This window comes from Tachysurus fulvidraco, chromosome 2, assembly GCF_022655615.1.
Source record: "Tachysurus fulvidraco isolate hzauxx_2018 chromosome 2, HZAU_PFXX_2.0, whole genome shotgun sequence".
Lineage (NCBI taxonomy): Eukaryota > Metazoa > Chordata > Actinopteri > Siluriformes > Bagridae > Tachysurus > Tachysurus fulvidraco.
Genome location: NC_062519.1, coordinates 40,338,855 through 40,356,338, shown reverse-complemented (window position 1 = coordinate 40,356,338; position 17,484 = coordinate 40,338,855). Strand labels below are relative to the sequence as shown.

The 17,484-nt window shown below is 40.8% G+C and overlaps 1 protein-coding gene across 3 annotated transcripts in view; it reads right to left on the bottom strand.

Annotated features, from left to right (window-relative positions):
* Window positions 1-14,540: 14,540 nt before the first annotated feature.
* The window catches only part of sbf2 (SET binding factor 2), a 109,073-nt gene continuing 106,129 nt past the window's right edge, over window positions 14,541-17,484 (bottom strand). For all 3 annotated transcript variants that reach the window (XM_047809945.1, XM_027153259.2, XM_047809946.1), the window contains 3 exons: window positions 17,385-17,472; window positions 17,173-17,304; window positions 14,541-15,850 (listed from right to left, as the gene is read on the bottom strand). In XM_047809945.1, the coding sequence (XP_047665901.1) occupies window positions 15,752-15,850; window positions 17,173-17,304; window positions 17,385-17,472 (319 nt within the window). In that variant the 3' untranslated portion in view covers window positions 14,541-15,751. The remainder of the gene's footprint in view (window positions 15,851-17,172; window positions 17,305-17,384; window positions 17,473-17,484) is intronic.

Below are 17,484 nucleotides of genomic sequence, written 5' to 3'. Positions count from 1 at the left end.
TAAACGCAGAGAACCAATTCTGAGTATGGGTCACCGTACTTAGCCGTATGTCACGTCGCTTTCACTTTCACTGTATGACAAGACCAGGCCTCCAGTCCTCAGTGTCACCTGATGCCAGTGACTAGGAGAGGGGACGCCGGAAGCAGAAGCGTGGCAAGCAGGCGGGTGTCCATGCTAGGCTGAAATCAAACCCTAGCCGGCCGGCTCTCCCGTCAATCAAACTTTCAAACTTTTTTTCCCTTGACAACAGATGAGAGTGACTCTTGGCGGTCCTGATGGATGGTGTTGGTGGGGTACAGGTATGTGCTGGTATTATTAAAGATGAGCTAGTGTTGAAGATGACTCTAAATCAAATCCCAATCTTACTGCCGGTATTTAGAAGACACTTTCTTCAAGCAGTGGTACAGGATCTTGCATCTTTCAAGACTGTGCTCGATCTCATGCTTCAAAGACCACTTCATGGCTAAAAATAATATAAATAAAAAAATAAATAAAATTCAAATAAAAAAAATTAAAAATAAAATTCATAGCCGGTAAAGATGAAAGAATAATGACACGTCCTTCCTCACCTGACCTAAACCCTGTGGAGAACTTGTCGGCCCTTCTTAATTTATTGGAGATTACATTGAAGGAAAAACAGTACATAGCTCCGAACGGTGTCTAACCTTAACCTTTTTGATTGACCGAGAGCACTGAAGCTTTACAGTAAAAAAAAAAAAAAAATCCTCAAAAATGCAACTTGCCTAATAATTGTTCACACTATACGAACACGGATACCAGAATTATAAATATAGCAGCTAGCAGCTTTTTTACAGGGTCTAAGCACTTCGAATGCATGTGTGAAATGATTTTATGGATATTAGAGATATCAGAGTTTAAGCATTTATATTGGAGATGGAACAAGACACTGAAGTTTAGTTATGATATTCGAATGAGTTTGTAAAATCTTAACACACTATTCAAAATGTCTATCTACTAAAATAGCCGACCTGGTCCTCATGTTGCGTGAATAACATACCAGCTCCAGGATTTATTATAGTATATCTCACTGCAGCGCCACTGTGTGACTGATCAGGGTGAGACCGTGTGCTGTAGTACCGTCCCTCACAGTCTCTAATCTCTCGGCCTTACTGTACAGTTCGTTCAGCAAAGACATAATAAAGACAGAATGAATTAAAGTAAACGAATAAATAAAAAATAAATACAACAAAATTTGATCATTGGTTACTCAAAAAATGTTTAAGTTCAACTATTGACCTGTTCAGGTAATTAACATTTAGTTTATGATCAGACTCTCATTACAGGCAATATATATATATATATATATATATATCAAATAGAAAATAAAAAATCTCTGATGAGTTTTTCATATAACACACTTTCACAATAAACGTTTTCTATATTTGCTAATCTTAAACTTTAAGATGTGTAAATTGTTTTATGGGACAGAGTTATAAGAAATATCACTAATATTAATATTACTAATATATAAACAAATAAAAAACCCTCTAATTTCCCTCTTCATGTAAACACCTTTCACTTCCAAACACCGAAAGATAGACTTTTTTTTTTTTACTTTTTATAGTCTCTTTAATTAACAAAATTTAAAACAGCAACAAAGACCTCATAGACATTACAATATCAGTTGAAGCCGTCCCATTTATTTTAGCCACTCAGCCAGCTTAGCCTGTCCAAAGAAAAATCAGTAGCATGTCTCTTTTTCTGCCTTTAAAGCTGTCTTTGGGTCCCGATTTCTCAGACCAACCCTTTAATTAATCAAACATGGACTGTAAGGTTACATTCTAAAAACAAGTGAGAAACTGACAACAGGACAGAAGGGACAAGTGCCTTTTATCGATGGATCCAGGTGTGTCCTGTATCTGTTAGTGGCTATTATCCCGTCTGTTATCCACCATTGAGGTTACCAGATCTGTTGTCAATGGGGAGTTTATACAGGGTTCTCCAGCTACCTTAAGGGGAAGAGCTTATCATCTCCGATTGCCTCCCGGCGACGAAGACTGAGATGAGGCCGACTGAGGCATCTAGAGACCTACCAGCTCCAGTTAGACTCTGCGATACTAAAGAGATGTGAACTCCATGTGATCTTTTGCATCTATACAACATTTATATTTATAATCACACCCTCCAGTGTCACCCAGATGAGGATGAGGTTCCCCTTTGAGTCCGATTTCTCTGTTTGTAATGATGACAGTAAGGTCATAAACAGATAGTATGAAAGAATTTATATTTTGTTTACCTTTAATTTTTAAGCCTAGCAACCCAAATCTTAGGAATAAGGACAGCACACAAACCCACAGCAACCTTTACCATGCATTCAGCCCATTATAAAGTAGACTGACCCACGAAATAAAAACATCCCGAAGCCATAATAACATCTTTATAATAGCATCCCAGAATTCTTTGTAGAACCCTGTGGGAATTCCATCAAGTCCAGGGGTCCGGCTTGTAGGAAGTTCTTGTACAGCTTTTGTCATTCATTCATTTTCTACCGCTTATCCGAACTTCTCGGGTCACGGGGAGCCTGTGCCTATCTCAGGCGTCATCGGGCATCAAGGCAGGATACACCCTGGACGGAGTGCCAACCCATCGCAGGGCATACACACACTCTCATTCACTCACACACACTACGGACAATTTTCCAGAGATGCCAATCAACCTACCATGCATGTCTTTGGACCGGGGGAGGAAACCGGAGTACCCGGAGAAAACCCCCGAGGCACGGGGAAAACATGCAAACTCCACACACACAAAACGGAGGCGGGAATCGAACCCCCGACCCTGGAGGTGTGAGGCGAACGTGCTAACCATTAAGCCACCGTGCCTCCTACAGATTTGTGACTTTCTCAAATGAGATCCTGTTGTTGGTCAGGTATAAACTTTGGGAGAAGTTGGAAGTTCAGCTTGGCTTTGTGGGTCTGAATCCTCAGCAGTATAGAGTATAGAGTGGAAAACAACAGCTTTGTTAAAGGACATAGCTGTTGTTTTCCACTCTATACTCCATAATAGCTCACTTAGCTGTACCCTCTTTTCACCATCTCCCAGCTTGTGCCCACTCCATGTCATAATTTTTCCTTCTATTTCCACACGTTCAAGTTAAAGACTCTGTATCAACATCTTTAACTTTCTATGAGCATAGGATGAGTACCGCTGACAAAAAAAACCCTTGTTTGCACTTTTCCAATCTCCACCACTGCGATATTACCGTAGTTCTTATTTCCATTTGCCATGTCTCCCAAGTGTCCTGTAAAAGTTTTCTGTTTTAAATGTGGTAGCTCAGTGGATAAGGCGTTAGATTGTTAATCGGAAGGTCATGAGTTCGAATCCCAGGTCAACCAAGCTGACACTATGCATGACCCTTAATTGCTCAGTTGTATAAATTGAAATAAAATGTAAGTCACTCTGGATAAATTTGTCTGCTAAATGCCAGTATGAATTTCTTTTACCTTCCGTTAATAAATATAAACCTTACCTTGATTATTGTATGGTCTGATTGATGGTGTGGTTCCTCTGCATTCTGATATCCTGTGATTTAAGATCGTTTAGTACTCGACCTAGTTTCTTAAAAAACTGGATTCTCTCTGGCCCGCTAACGGAAGCATAAATGTTAACAAGAGGTAAAGTGAAACCATAGATTTCAGCTCTGACTAAACGAAGTCTGTGGCACCACTTCGTGTTTAAAGAGAATGTTTGCATTTAAACTAGGATGAAATAAGACTGCATCCCCTGCACTATTAGAACCACGACTCTGGACATGTTCCCCCTCCCACCAGAGTGACAGTCACACGCTCTCCCGCCACACATCGTATTTCTCATGCAGAAAAAACTTTTTGACTATTTATCGTATATTTAATATGCCGCAGCGCCCAAAATGTATCAGTCCGCACCGCTGTCTCTATGGAAACGGCCAGGAATCAAGCACGTCTCCCCTGGAGCTCTTAGTCGAGCCTGACACTTATCAGCCTATCAAAATAGCACTATTGTATCTGGGTAAGATTTAACGCAACAACCGATGAAAAAAAAAACATATTCATTAGAGAGGGTATTTTCGATGGTCGGTTCGAACAAAACCTCAACACGAAACAGCTTGTCTCTGGACGGGACATTGTCCTCAATCATGACCCTAAAAATGTCTGTGCTTGAGCCGAACTGTTTTAAATGGGAGCAACATTACAAATGATAAAGGAGTCTAAAAAAGGCAACAAACACTTACAATAAACACCACCAGTCATAATCTCTCTCTCTCTCTCTCTCTCTCTCTCTCACACACACACACACACACACACACACACACACACACACACACACACACACACATTAATAAATGGAAATTGAACAAATACATTGTCAGTGATCCTGGTGAAACACATTTCTTTTCGGGGGCGACGGGGTTGCTGGGGGGTTGGAAATGTCACTCTTGCCTGTCTTCAAAACTTGAGAGCCCTGGGAAGAGGTTGTGAGTTTGAATCCCAGGACCACCAAGTTGCCACTTCTGAGTCCTTGAGCGAGGCCCTGAATTGCTCAGTTGTACAAGTGAGATAAATATAAGTGTCTCTGGATAAGAGCATCTGCCAAATGTACATGTGACTTTTCAAGAATGTCTGCAGTTATTTTGAATGTGTGTGTGTGTGTGTGTGTGTGTGTGTGTGTGTGTGTGTGTGTGTGTGTGTGTGTGTGTGTTTGTGTATGTCCTCGGAGAACCGGTATCCCACCCGGAGTGTGTTCCCATCTCACCCCTAACGCTCCTGAGATAGACTTCGGATCCAGTGTGAACCCGTTCAGGATAAAGTGCCTCCTGTAGATGAATAAAAGAGCGATTAATCCAGTTATCGCTTACAGACGGAATAAATTGCAACTGAAGTCCCAATAGCACATGAAGAAATAAGACTTACCTTGGGTTTGTGTATTTATTTATTTACACAATCTTTTCTAAGTTCAGGAAATAGCACTTTTAAATATAGTCAAGTGAAAAAACCCAAACAATAAATATTAATATTTCCAGTCTCGTCCACCAGATGTCGCTCTCGCTCTAAATAAATCACCCAGGACCTCGTAAGGATTCTTTATATAAATACATCAGACACTGTGCATAAGATGGAAATTAACATACAGATGGACTGTATTGGGCTCTTTGATGCTGCAAGCTGACACTTTTCAAATGATTGCAGCATCGTTCTCACACTAATAAAAGCTCTATGATAAAAGGTTCTCTCATGTGTGTCATGGAGCCACTCTCCAGGGCTTATAAACAAACAAACAAACAAACAAACACACAAACACACACACACACACAAACACACATACACAAATGCACACAAACACTCACACACAAAAATATACACACATGCTCACACAAACACACACACACACAAACACACACACACACACACACACACACACACACACACACACACACACACACACACACACACACACACACACACACACACACACACACACACACACACACACACACACTTCTTCTGATCCACTCAGCACTGCTCTTCTGCTTGGTCTGCACATTTCCATAACTTTTCTCAATACAAAGTGCAAAATCTTTTTACACAAATAATGATTTATTCATTAGTTCAAAAGTTATATTCGTCCCAATAATTGTGTGAATCAGTGTAAAGAATCGTAAAGCTGTGAAGTTTTATTTCACGATATGGCGGAGCCCTGAACGGTTTGTTCCATGCTATGTGAAAAACCCAGTGTAGATTTAACACTATGGAGTCGTCACTTGCAAATTAAACCAACAGATCTGAGGAAAGCGTCGATTCTCTCGGTAGTTATAACATGTTTTGCGGTCTCTGTTTGAATAAACGGAATAAAGTAAATATGCTTGGTGTTCCACTCGAAGAGTCGATCGACTGCGTGTTGGATAGGTAAAGTGATGGATATGATGAAAAACAAAACAAAGGCTGTAACCTTTCCTAAAGATGTTCATTCAAAATATTAAAGTTCTTAAAACAAAACTTTAACCTAAAGTAAAAGCTTTTTTTTTTAAAATAAATGTTGCACTCATTATATTCTGAGGACAACCGTCTCATCATCAATACAACATTTATCAGACTGTATATTTATAATCACACTCTGCAGTGTCACCCAGATGAGGATGAGGTTCTCCTTTAAGTCTGGTTCCTCTCAAGGTTCCTTCCTTTACCTTCAAGGGAGTTTTTCCTCCCCACAGTCTCACCTGAGTCACCTCAGACTTGTTCATTAGGTATAAATACAAACACATTTAAATATATCTAATATTAATCATAAATTTTGTATTTTATTAATCTTTATATTAACCTGTTCTATGTTTTGAGACGATGTCAGTTGTTAAAAGCGCTGTACAAATAAACTTGAATCGAACTGAATTCCTTGCGTCTTACCTGCCCAAAATATTACTACACATAACTTTTAAACCTGAAATAAATCACTTCTGTTGTGAGAAAGAAAACCCGTAAAAGGCGAAAAAGTTATTTTTGTAAAAAAAACAAAAAAAACAAATTACATGAAATCATCTTTCAAACACGTCATTGATCTCTGTTCTGTACGCTCTGTGCCATTTAATTAATGATGTAATCTCATTTAGACTTTGACCATACACACACACACACACACACACACACACACACACACACACACACACACAGGTTCCACCATATTGAGAAATTTAACTCGGCTGTCAAACATTCGGCTTTCCAGAGAAATGTATATCGCGAGACTTAATTGTCGAACGTGACCGAGTTTAGTCTGTTCAGCTACAGGCTACATTCACAGGACAAACTGGAAGTGCATCAAGGATCAAGTTAATACGATCATGTGTTTAACAGATAAGTGGAAAGAAAATATCACTAACGAATTTATTCGAGTCATTTTAGTAAAATGGAAGCCGAGTAATAACTCACCGGTTTGTCCTGCATTATATCGATAGACATGAATTCTGAGTTATATCCGATCTATTCCGGTCTAAGGAGCGCAGAGCATCCGTGTGGAGAAGCCTGCTCTCATGCACGAGTCTCCATCCTCGTATGAAATGTTTTACTTTTTCCTCATATCTGGAATTTAACGATGCCAATGTAATGAACGAGAACGCTTAAAGATCTTAAATAGTAAAACTATTTAGGGAAAGTGGACGTTTTAATAGCCCTCGGGCTTCATTAGAAAGGTATGATGTTACTTTATAAATATTACTTCTGGCAAAAACAGTCTGGACTTTATAAGTAGCTTACAGGGTTTGGGTTGGGACTTGTAGGGTTTATAGAGTTTTGGCATTAGACAGGATGTTGGACCAAGTTTGTCGCTCAGACCTCTCGACCCTTGGATATTAATCGTTAGGTAACATGATATTTGAGTAAATTCTGAGTGGACTTCGGTTTAAATATCGTTCAATGTTTTCCTGCAGCACCAGATGCTGTTCGATGACCAGCTTAAAGCTCTGCAGTTGGATTTAGTCCGTGCGCCTTAAAGACCGCAACGCAGCAGTGCTTTAATCTAGTGCTTTAGTCTGGGGGAAGTCGTGGCCTAATGGTTAGAGAGTTTGACTCCTAACCCTAAGGTTGTGGGTTTGAGTCTCGGGCCGGCAATACCACCACTGAGGTGCCCTTGAGCAAGGCACCGAACCCCCCAACTGCTCCCCGGGCGCCGCAGCATAAATGGCTGCCCACTGCTCCGGGTGTGTGTTCACAGTGTGTGTGTTCACTGCTATGTGTGTGTGTGTGTGTACTTTGGATGGGTTAAACGCAGAGAACGAATTCTGAGTATGGGTCACCGTACTTAGCCGTATGTCACGTCATGTTTTTTAACACCTCGATCAAACACCATCACGCTCGTCTCCTAGACGCACCATCCATCCGATTCTCGGCCATAATTTAGCTTCAATGCTTCATATAGCTGCATTGCCACCTAGAACCTGGGAGTCCTGCATTCAAATTCCCTTTAATATGATACTGAATGTGAAATCGGGGGCCACGGTGGCTTAGTGGTTAGCATGTTCACCTCACACCTCCAGGGTAGGGGTTCGATTCCCGCCTCTGCCTTGTGTGTGTGGAGTTTGCATGTTCTCCCCGTGCCTCGGGGGTTTCCTCTGGGTATTCCGGTTTCCTCCCCCGGTCCAAAGACATGCATGGTAGGTTGATTGGCATCTCTTGAAAATTGTCCGTAGTGTGTGAGTGTGTGAGTGAATGAGTGTGTGTGTGCCCTGCGATGGGTTGTCACTCCGTCCAGGGTGTATCCGGCCTCGTTGCCCGATGACTCCTGAGATAGCCACAGGCTCCCCGTGACCCGAGAAGTTCGTATAAGCGGTAGAAAATGAATGAGTGAGAGTGTGAATGTGAAATCACTGAAAGACAAGTGAGGCTGTTTATAGGAAAATAATAATAACTTATCACTAGTCATTTTTTCCACCAAAAATATAAATAATTTAGGTCCTTGATCTGGAATTCTTCTATCTCCTCATTCTGTGATTTTTAAGTACTGTACGTTATAACAATATAAACATGGACGACTTGGATGGATTTCCGCGTTACGGGCCGAGGGAAGTAGGATCGACGAATCAAGAAGGCATGAAAAAAAAACTCCTGGGTTTCAGCCAGAACTGAAGGAATTTTCTCTTCATAGCCGGCAGGTGCTGAGGTGGTTCCAGATGGGTTGTGGTACAGCTGCTGGAGCTCCACAGCCTCTGTCCCTTGGTAAGGGAACAGGATCCCAAATCCATTCTCCACCCTCCAGCTTGACTGTGGATTTGGGTGCTATATTTATATGGGCTGCTGGCATGGATTTGTTGTGGTTACAGGCTGTAAAGCAGCAACTGGGACGTGACTCCATGCACTCAAATAATGTTCGAGAAAAAAAAAACATTTAAACATATGATTGGAATTTTGCTCGTAAAAAAACCTGGAATCTAGATAATCAATGAGTCCGCTGAGATGCGATGCGAGAGAGAGAGAGAGAGAGAGAGAGAGAGATGACACAACCAACAAGACCTCATACTTCAAGCAGCTGTAGATTGTTAAAGGCGAGTCTCAGATCAATTTCCCCCCATTTGAAGAACGACAAAAGCTTTCAGTTTCAACATATTTCCATCTGTCACGCAACATCGTGGTGTTTCGAACTTAGGTTGAACCCACGGATCCAGAAATGAGATCGAAACTGAAAACGCAGGATGAGACAAACCAAACACCTTTCTGTCTGACGAGAAACACGACTCCGCATGTCACGGCAAACCTTTAACACGTACAGCGTATAGAGGAGACGCCGGTCTTCTCTGGCATCAAAAACAGACACATGGTACCTGGCACCCACATGAAGCGCCGCTGATCCGCTGTGTCTCCTCCTCGCCTGAACAGAGAAGGATTGTTGCACTGAAATGATAATCTGTGGGTATTTTTGAAACAAACGCACAGCAGCAGAGCAAACACAGTTCATTCTGAGGTGCAGAGCAGAAGAGGACATGCAGAACATGCCTGGATGCATCCTGGTAACTGGGCAACACGCGCACACACACACACACACACACACACACACACACACACACACACACACACACACACACCTATTACTGGCATTGTGATGAAACTTTAGTGTCATTTAATGCCTTTTATTCTCAACTTACCCTTGAACATGAATCATAAAAAAGCTGAAATTAAATAAATTAAATAAATAAATAACAATAATAATATAGATTTAATCATCATTTGAGTTTTTTTTCATTCCTTTCATTTATAAAATGTCAAAAAAAACACTTTTTTTCTTAATTCCAGTTAGTCCACAAGTGGTCCATTATAATTTCTGTATATTTTTTGCTTCATTTATATACTTAAAAACTCCTAAGTGACTAAAGCCGTGTTTCAAGAACTGTATTAAATAATAGCAAAACAAATGAAACCAGTGTAATAAAGCCCCCCCAAAAAATAAATACAACGCACATTTTCACACCGATCGTAAAGGGTCGTACATTTTGGACATGTAGAATTTTATACATTTACACAAATATGATGCGGTTGATGTAGATGAACCGAAAAACGGAGGAGTTTCCGCTTCTCGTCACGACCTCGTGATTAGAGGTAGAACTAAACCAAGACAGGATAAATAACGACCTGATATTAAACACAGCTCACTTTCTAAACCTTCCGCATCCCGTTTAGAAATGAACACAGAACAGTCAATGAACACTTATAGAAACGGAGCAGAATTCCATGCATGTTTCTGGCGGTTCCTAATGTCCACCAGAGGAAGGTCTGATCCCCATGACTGAATTTTTCAACCCGATCGTACAGTATGCGAAAAGATCATCCGTAGCCCCCTGCGGCCTGTGAAACCGTACGTTGGCTTGAATCGCATCCAGGAGATTCTCTCTTAAACCCTTCGGAATGGGAACATTCCTGTTTCAGCGTTTGCTGAGGAATAAATCTTTGACAGATGAACGTTTTCTGATCCCTTTACAAAGAGGCTTTACAGTATTATGCTCTGATTGGCCTCTCGGGGTTTCGGTCACAGATGAACGCCAGCGAACAGCCGGCTAAGAATCGTAAGCGTTCTCGGCCTTGAAAATCAATGGTTGCTCGGTTACACTCTGTTTATCTTGGAGGATATTTGAGATCTTGTGTGTTCATAAATTCACACATTTAGATGGACACATGGATATAAACCAAAAACATCTGGGAAACTTGTGAATAAAGCTACACAACACAGTAATAGTATTACCATCTCGAGCAGGACATTAAAATGTCGATCATAATTTGCAAAGAACAGGCAGAGTTTTAAAAGAAAGAGAAAAGTACGAGGGCTTGGGGCAACTCTTCTAGACAGTGGGCACTTACATTTACAGCATAGTCTCTTATCCAGAGTGACTTACGTTATCTCATTTTTATACAGCTGAGCAATTGAGAGTTAAGGGCCTTGCTCAGGGTCCCAACATTGGCAGCTTGGTAGACCTGGGATTGAACTCACAACCTTCCGATTGGTAGCCCAACACCTTAACCACTAGTCTACCACATGCCCTGAATAGAACTTGTGTTTTCGTGGTCAGAGTCCTAACCATCACTCCAGGAGGATGGACTTTATCATGTTGGTATTCTCCACCCTAGAGGGCACTTCTTCATCTTATTGTGTCACGTATAGTAGTTGCACCCTAGAGGGCAGTTCATCCTGTTTTTTCGCATATAGTATCACTTTAGGGGGCAATTTGTCATGTTCTCCGGCAGTGAGACACCTTACAGGACATGACATCGTGTTCTCTGGCATGTAAGACACTCCACAGGGCACTGCGTTATGTATTCTCCCATCATAGGTGCACCTTAGATCATATTTTCTTGTATAAAGGAGAACCCTGAAGGGCACTGCATCATATTCACCACTAAAAGTGCACCGAGATGGCGTTTCATCACGTTCTATCTGACTCAAAGCACCCTGGAGGGCATTTTATTTACCATCGGGGCACTCTACAAAAATAATCAATAGTGTTTTATTGACTGCACCTTGGAGTAGATCCATAGAGTGCATAGGGGTACTTTAGGGTGGTCTTACCAGTAGCTTGGAGATCTTTGTCTCTGCAGGATTGGTGACTGATTCGACAATGAATTTATTTATTATTTTTATGGATGTGCTAACGCAGCAGGTATAAAGTGAGCATGCAAAAAATATACCCAACCCTTACAGTATACTGTACATGATATAACAGTATTAATAAAATTCTATAAACTATAAAATAACTTCTGCATAAGGACTTGGGAAGAAATCGCAGTACCATTGTATCGTTTTGTCAACTCGACATATAAATTGGTAAAGGCAGTTTAATGGCAGCTGACACTTGTTGAAATAACCATTGACCTAAACCTATTTATAACTACTTATGTAATCGTCATGTAACCGTCTTCCTAAATTTAACATGCAGGTTTATATGATGCCATTTTTTTTAACATGCATGTGTTCTCAATCCAGTAACACTCTTTGTGAGTATCGAATGTGCTTTGACTCTTAATCGTCGTTCGTCACGCTCGAGCGAGTCCCGATGTGCTGATTTGGCGTACGAATGAGAACAGCCAGTCTTTCACTGCTTCACACATTAACATCTGGTCTGTCTTCCTTCATGGTGCAACCATCTGAAGCATCTCATCCCAACGTGCTCCCAAACATTCCTCCGACTGACCGACGAGTTCGAAAAACAGACAATCGTATGATAATTATTTGCTTTTCTCAATGGAAGCCTCTTCATAGATAAGAAAATATTGGATTACGATCTTTACTAAATGAATAGCTGTGAGTTTTTTTTTTTATATGTCTTATGACATAATGTGCCGTGGGTTTCAAGCTGCCTGTTAAGAGGAACTAAGACGCGTCTCTTAGGACGACGGCTATGACTTCAGACCACTGAATGCACGTCCAACAAATTGACAAGCCTCAGCCAGAAGAACACATTTGTCTCATTCCAATGGTTGCAGTGGGACTTGTTCATCCGCTGCATCCTTCTTTTCTTGCCGCGGTTGCTTAATCCCCTTCTTCCTGTCACGGCTATATTTGGAGAGCACTCAGAGAGACTATTGAGCTCCAGCCCAGATGTTAAACTAGGGCCACACCTGCTAAAAGTATGAGCCAGCTGACACGAAGAAGAGCACACAGGAACGTCCCTAATGACCTGAGCCAAGCACAACATGGCTGCAGGAGCGTTACAGCGCTATTCTGATCAAATATTACTAAAGCTAAAAGGCTTGGCTTTATGGTCCACTTCCAGCGAGGCTTTACAGTAATGGACTCTAATTAACCTCTTGGTATTCAACAGGAGTGAAGGCTAAGTGCCTTCAGAGCAGATCTTCATGAACGCCAAGAAAGAGACCAGGGACACATACAATGTCAACATCATGTCTAAACCTCTGTGGTATTAGGAACTGATCTCCTCCTACTTGGTCATCTGGAGTTTTCTTCCGTTGTGACATATTTCCCAAAGCTTTGGATAAGATTTGTTTAAAGGAACTGCTACTGTATTCATAGACTGTCCTAAAACTCATCTGGGTCATTTTTCCCCACATGTGATCTCAGGACCTCGGCGTCATCTCTGTCTTGACCTTTAAGAATTACAATCACTTCCTGTCAAGAATAAACTTCATTTTATTTAAACTTAACTTGTATAGTTTTAGTTAAATTTATAATGCACTGATCACATGTTAGGGGGACACGGTGGCTTAGTAGTTAGCACGTTCGCCTCACACCTCCAGGGTTGGGGGTTTGATTCCTGCCTCCACCTTGTGTGTGTGGAGTTTGCATGTTCTCCCCGTGCCTCAGGGGGTTTCCTCCGGGTACTCCGGTTTCCTCCCCCGGTCCAAAGATATGCATGGTAGGTTGATTGGCATCTCTGGAAAATTGTCTGTATTGTGTGTGTGTGTGAGTGAATGAGAGTGTGTGTGCCCTGTGATGGGTTGGCACTCCGTCCAGGGTGTATCCTGCCTCGATGCCTGATGACGCCTGAGATAGGCACAGGCTCCCCGTGACCCGAGAAGTTCGGATAAGCGGTAGAAAACGAATGAATGAATGAATGTTCACATGTTCAATATCTTATTACTTTAACTAAATAGTATTTTATCAGATCACTTGTGCTCATCTATCTTTCTACCAATCAATCAATCAATCTGTCTGTCTGAAGCTCATACATAATCATTACAGGGGACATGTTATGGACAAGTTTAAATATTTGAGACGTCTTGTGTAAAATACGTGATGGTCTCATCACGGCTAAAGAGGTGTAATTAATGACTACAGATAATAAAAAAAGGCACATAACCTAACCAGTTTACAGTGAAAATCAGGCTTTTCTGATTGTGATTCTGATTTTTCTGATTTTCTGATCTATTGTGTAGCCCCTTTTTTTGATTGGCTGATAAGTGTCAGGCTCGACTATGAACTGAGACGCGCTTGATTCCTGCCCGGTTCCATAGAGACAGCGGTGCAGACTGATACATTTTGGGTGCTGCGGCTTATTAAATGTATGATAAATAGTCAGTTTTTCTGCATGAGAAATACGATGTGTAGTGGGAGAGCGTGAGAAAAGACCGAAATGCGTGACTGTCACGCTCAATGCCTGACACTTGACATCCCTGCATGACACCATAATTTTAACTTGCCGGCTGCAGCAAACCAAAAATGCCGCGTATTTTGAGCGACAAAAAACTAAACACGGTTTATTTTAATGTCACAAGAGCATCATAATCTTAGAATTTAGAATTACATTTTTTAAAAAACTAACTAAAACAAAATACATTTAAATTAAATATTTATTTTCCAAATCTACAGGGAGCCGCAGCAGATGGATGAAAACGCCACGTGCGGCTCCGGAGCCGCGGGTTGCCGACCCCTGATATAGACAGTATGGTAAAGTTCCTAATCCAGATCAGCCTTACCTGCCCTATGTAGTGATCACATACAGTACCCTGTAGCGTTGAAGCTGTTTGGGACTCGGTCCGATTTTAGCTGTACTGCAAGTAAAGAATGTAAAAGTTACATGTAAATCAGAAGAAAGCATCACGAACGATGACGACATATTCATCGTGTTATGAATGACGTTCAAGTAAACTTGATTTATTTCAGATTTAAAAAAAAACAAAACAGGCAAACAGAAATATTAGTGGCACCACAAAACACAGAGCTCAGCGACGTCAAGTCCGAGCGACTTCTTTTCAGTTTCGTTTCTTAGAATTGTACAAAATGTCAAATGTAAATCATAACCCAAGCCAACCGCGTAGTGTTGCACAGATTCAGAGCCCTTCGGCGCACGAGGAGCTTAGAAATGGAGTGGACTTCTCTTCATGTCAAACACGGCGTCTTATAAACGAGACAGACAGGAAGCACTTTTCTGGGTCAGTAATATCGAATAAGAATATTTAAAAAAAAAAACCAAACAAACAAACAAACAAAAACAAGTGTATGGCGGCTTCATGTCAGTTAAAATGTCAGTATAATATAAAGCCAGAGCATTTTTACCACAGTATGGGGGGGAAAAAAATAGACGGATATTTACAAAACAACGTCGACGTAATATCCATGAACATAAACGAGTTACTCTTTTAAAGGTACAAAAAAAAAAAATAATAATAATTTACATCACAAAAACTGACCTGTTATGCACTGAGATACATTCATGTATTAAAAATAACCTAAAACATCAACGTCTTAAATAGAAAAGTGGATATTTATGTTTTTAGTGTGCAAAGTATTTTTTTTTTGTAGTCGTATGCGTGTTGTGTATAAACACGGACGTTTTGGACGTAAAGTAATGTTTTTTGTCTCGCTTTTTATCTGTTAGAAAATCTAGATATTTTAGGAGTGCATATCAAAGAAGTAAGTGCAAATAAACTGCCTTGTTATATAATAATTGTGCGTCTCTCTATATTACGCGTCGTACTTTTCCGATCGTGAGCGGCCGAATCCTTTCCTAATGTGTTCCTGCGTCGATTCCGCTCGCGTGTGGAAGTTTTTAGTGCGACGGCATTGTAAGACTCGTGAGCTGAGGAGAGACCGGGCGGTAAAACAGACCCGTCTGACGGGAATCGGCACGTTTCCGTAGAGGATTAGTGTTGGCAGTGACTCTGCAGCCTGAGTGCACGTGTTTGTAGTGATAAAGTGAGAGTGTGTTCCTCTGATATCTCACTGAGGCACTGAGGGCTTTGCTTTGCTCCTATTAACGCACAGTGTACTGTCCTTGCAGGGAAGGAGACGGTGGTGATGAAGGAGGAGTGTCCGGGGTTTCGAGGCTTCAGGCGTCCGAGATGCAGCTCTGGATCTTATCTATCCACTGCTGCGCGCTCTGAGCGTTCTCCGCACAAAAGTTGTACACCCGCTTAGTTGTCTTCAGCTGGAGAGACAGTGAGGAGATGGGAAAGATTTTTAAACAAAATCATTTCCTGGAAACTAAAGCATGGTGTATGGAATAATAATAATACTACTACTACTACTACTACTACTACTACTAATAATAATATATATATATATATATATATATATAATCATGCATAGAGTGAAAACTATTACAGGAACTAATTAGGGCTGGGCGATATGGCTGAAAACTGTATCATGATATCGGTGTTTCATATCGGTCGATATCGATAATTATTGATATTTTTTATGACCCATTTAAAATAAGGATCTATTACATTTAAACATTTTTATTTTAAACTTAACCTTCCTCTGATCATAATCCCCTCGGTTATTAGGACAGAAATGTCAACAACATGGAATCCAGCAGACCGGCACGAGACAACGATATGGCGCAACCAAACATGGTACTGTTACATGATTGGCTGTTAGCGTGTCACTCCCTACGTTGCTAGGTTACCAGAGAGTGAGTGCCTTTGTTAATGCAACCAAATTTGCTTCGCAACCTCTGTTTTCTTCCGACGAAGAATAAAAAATATCAAACACATTTTTTTTTATCGATCACGTGTCTAACCCGATACATATCGTTATCGTTTTATCGCCGCCCTTATTATTTTATATCAGAGGCTACGGTGAAAAACAGGATGTCATGGTCATGTTTTTTTTTTTTATTAAAGCTGGATATCACTTTTAACATTAAAAGTGCACATTAGCTTATTTTAATATATATATATATATTTTATTAAGTGTCAAAAAATGTACAGCAATGTACGGTGATGTTAATATGGCAAGAGCAGCTGACGGTAGATTGTTAGACACTGAACATATTTACTGATATAACGGTTTTATTTAGTGTATTTCCTCCTTCTGCCTTGAAGCTACACCGCCGCTGCACTCGTATCGTGTCAGGATGGTTTTCCAGTTAACATTTTTACAAACTAACTGAATTAATGTTGTCATTGTTTTGATTCGCTTCGCGCCGCTACGTGCCAGGCTCCTCTAAACCGTACGACGATAATAGAATAAGAGACAAAGATCTCGCTTGTTTACCGAATGACTGAGTCATACGGTTTAGTTACATTTTTGCTCAGTGACCGTACAGTACATGTTCTTTCCTTATTTGGTAAAATTGTGAGATTATGGAGATAATAAATGAATAATAATAATAATAATAATAATAATAATAATAATAATAATGCACGGATAAATATATATGTTTTATTCTCTTTATCCTTTATAGTGTTCTAGTTTATATATATATAAATTCTCAGAAGATTATTTCATTACGAGTTCATGACTCACGTCGAAGAAGGCCTTCTCGCTGATGTATTTGGGAGCTCCGATGGTGGGCGTGGCGATCACGACCGACTCCACCTCGGCCAGGTCGATGTGTCCGCGGGAGCTGACGTCTTCGTCTGTATCGTAATACCTCAGCTGCATAAACAAGCTGCAGTAAGACGTCTGAACTGAAAACCGAACGCACACACGGACTGACAGAAGAGTCTGTAACACACCTGATGTTTTGTTATGTCCAGGACGAACCATCGACGCTTCCAGGCTTTAAGTAATGCGCCTCTCTTATACAGGACACCTTCAAATGACCTGTGAGAAGAA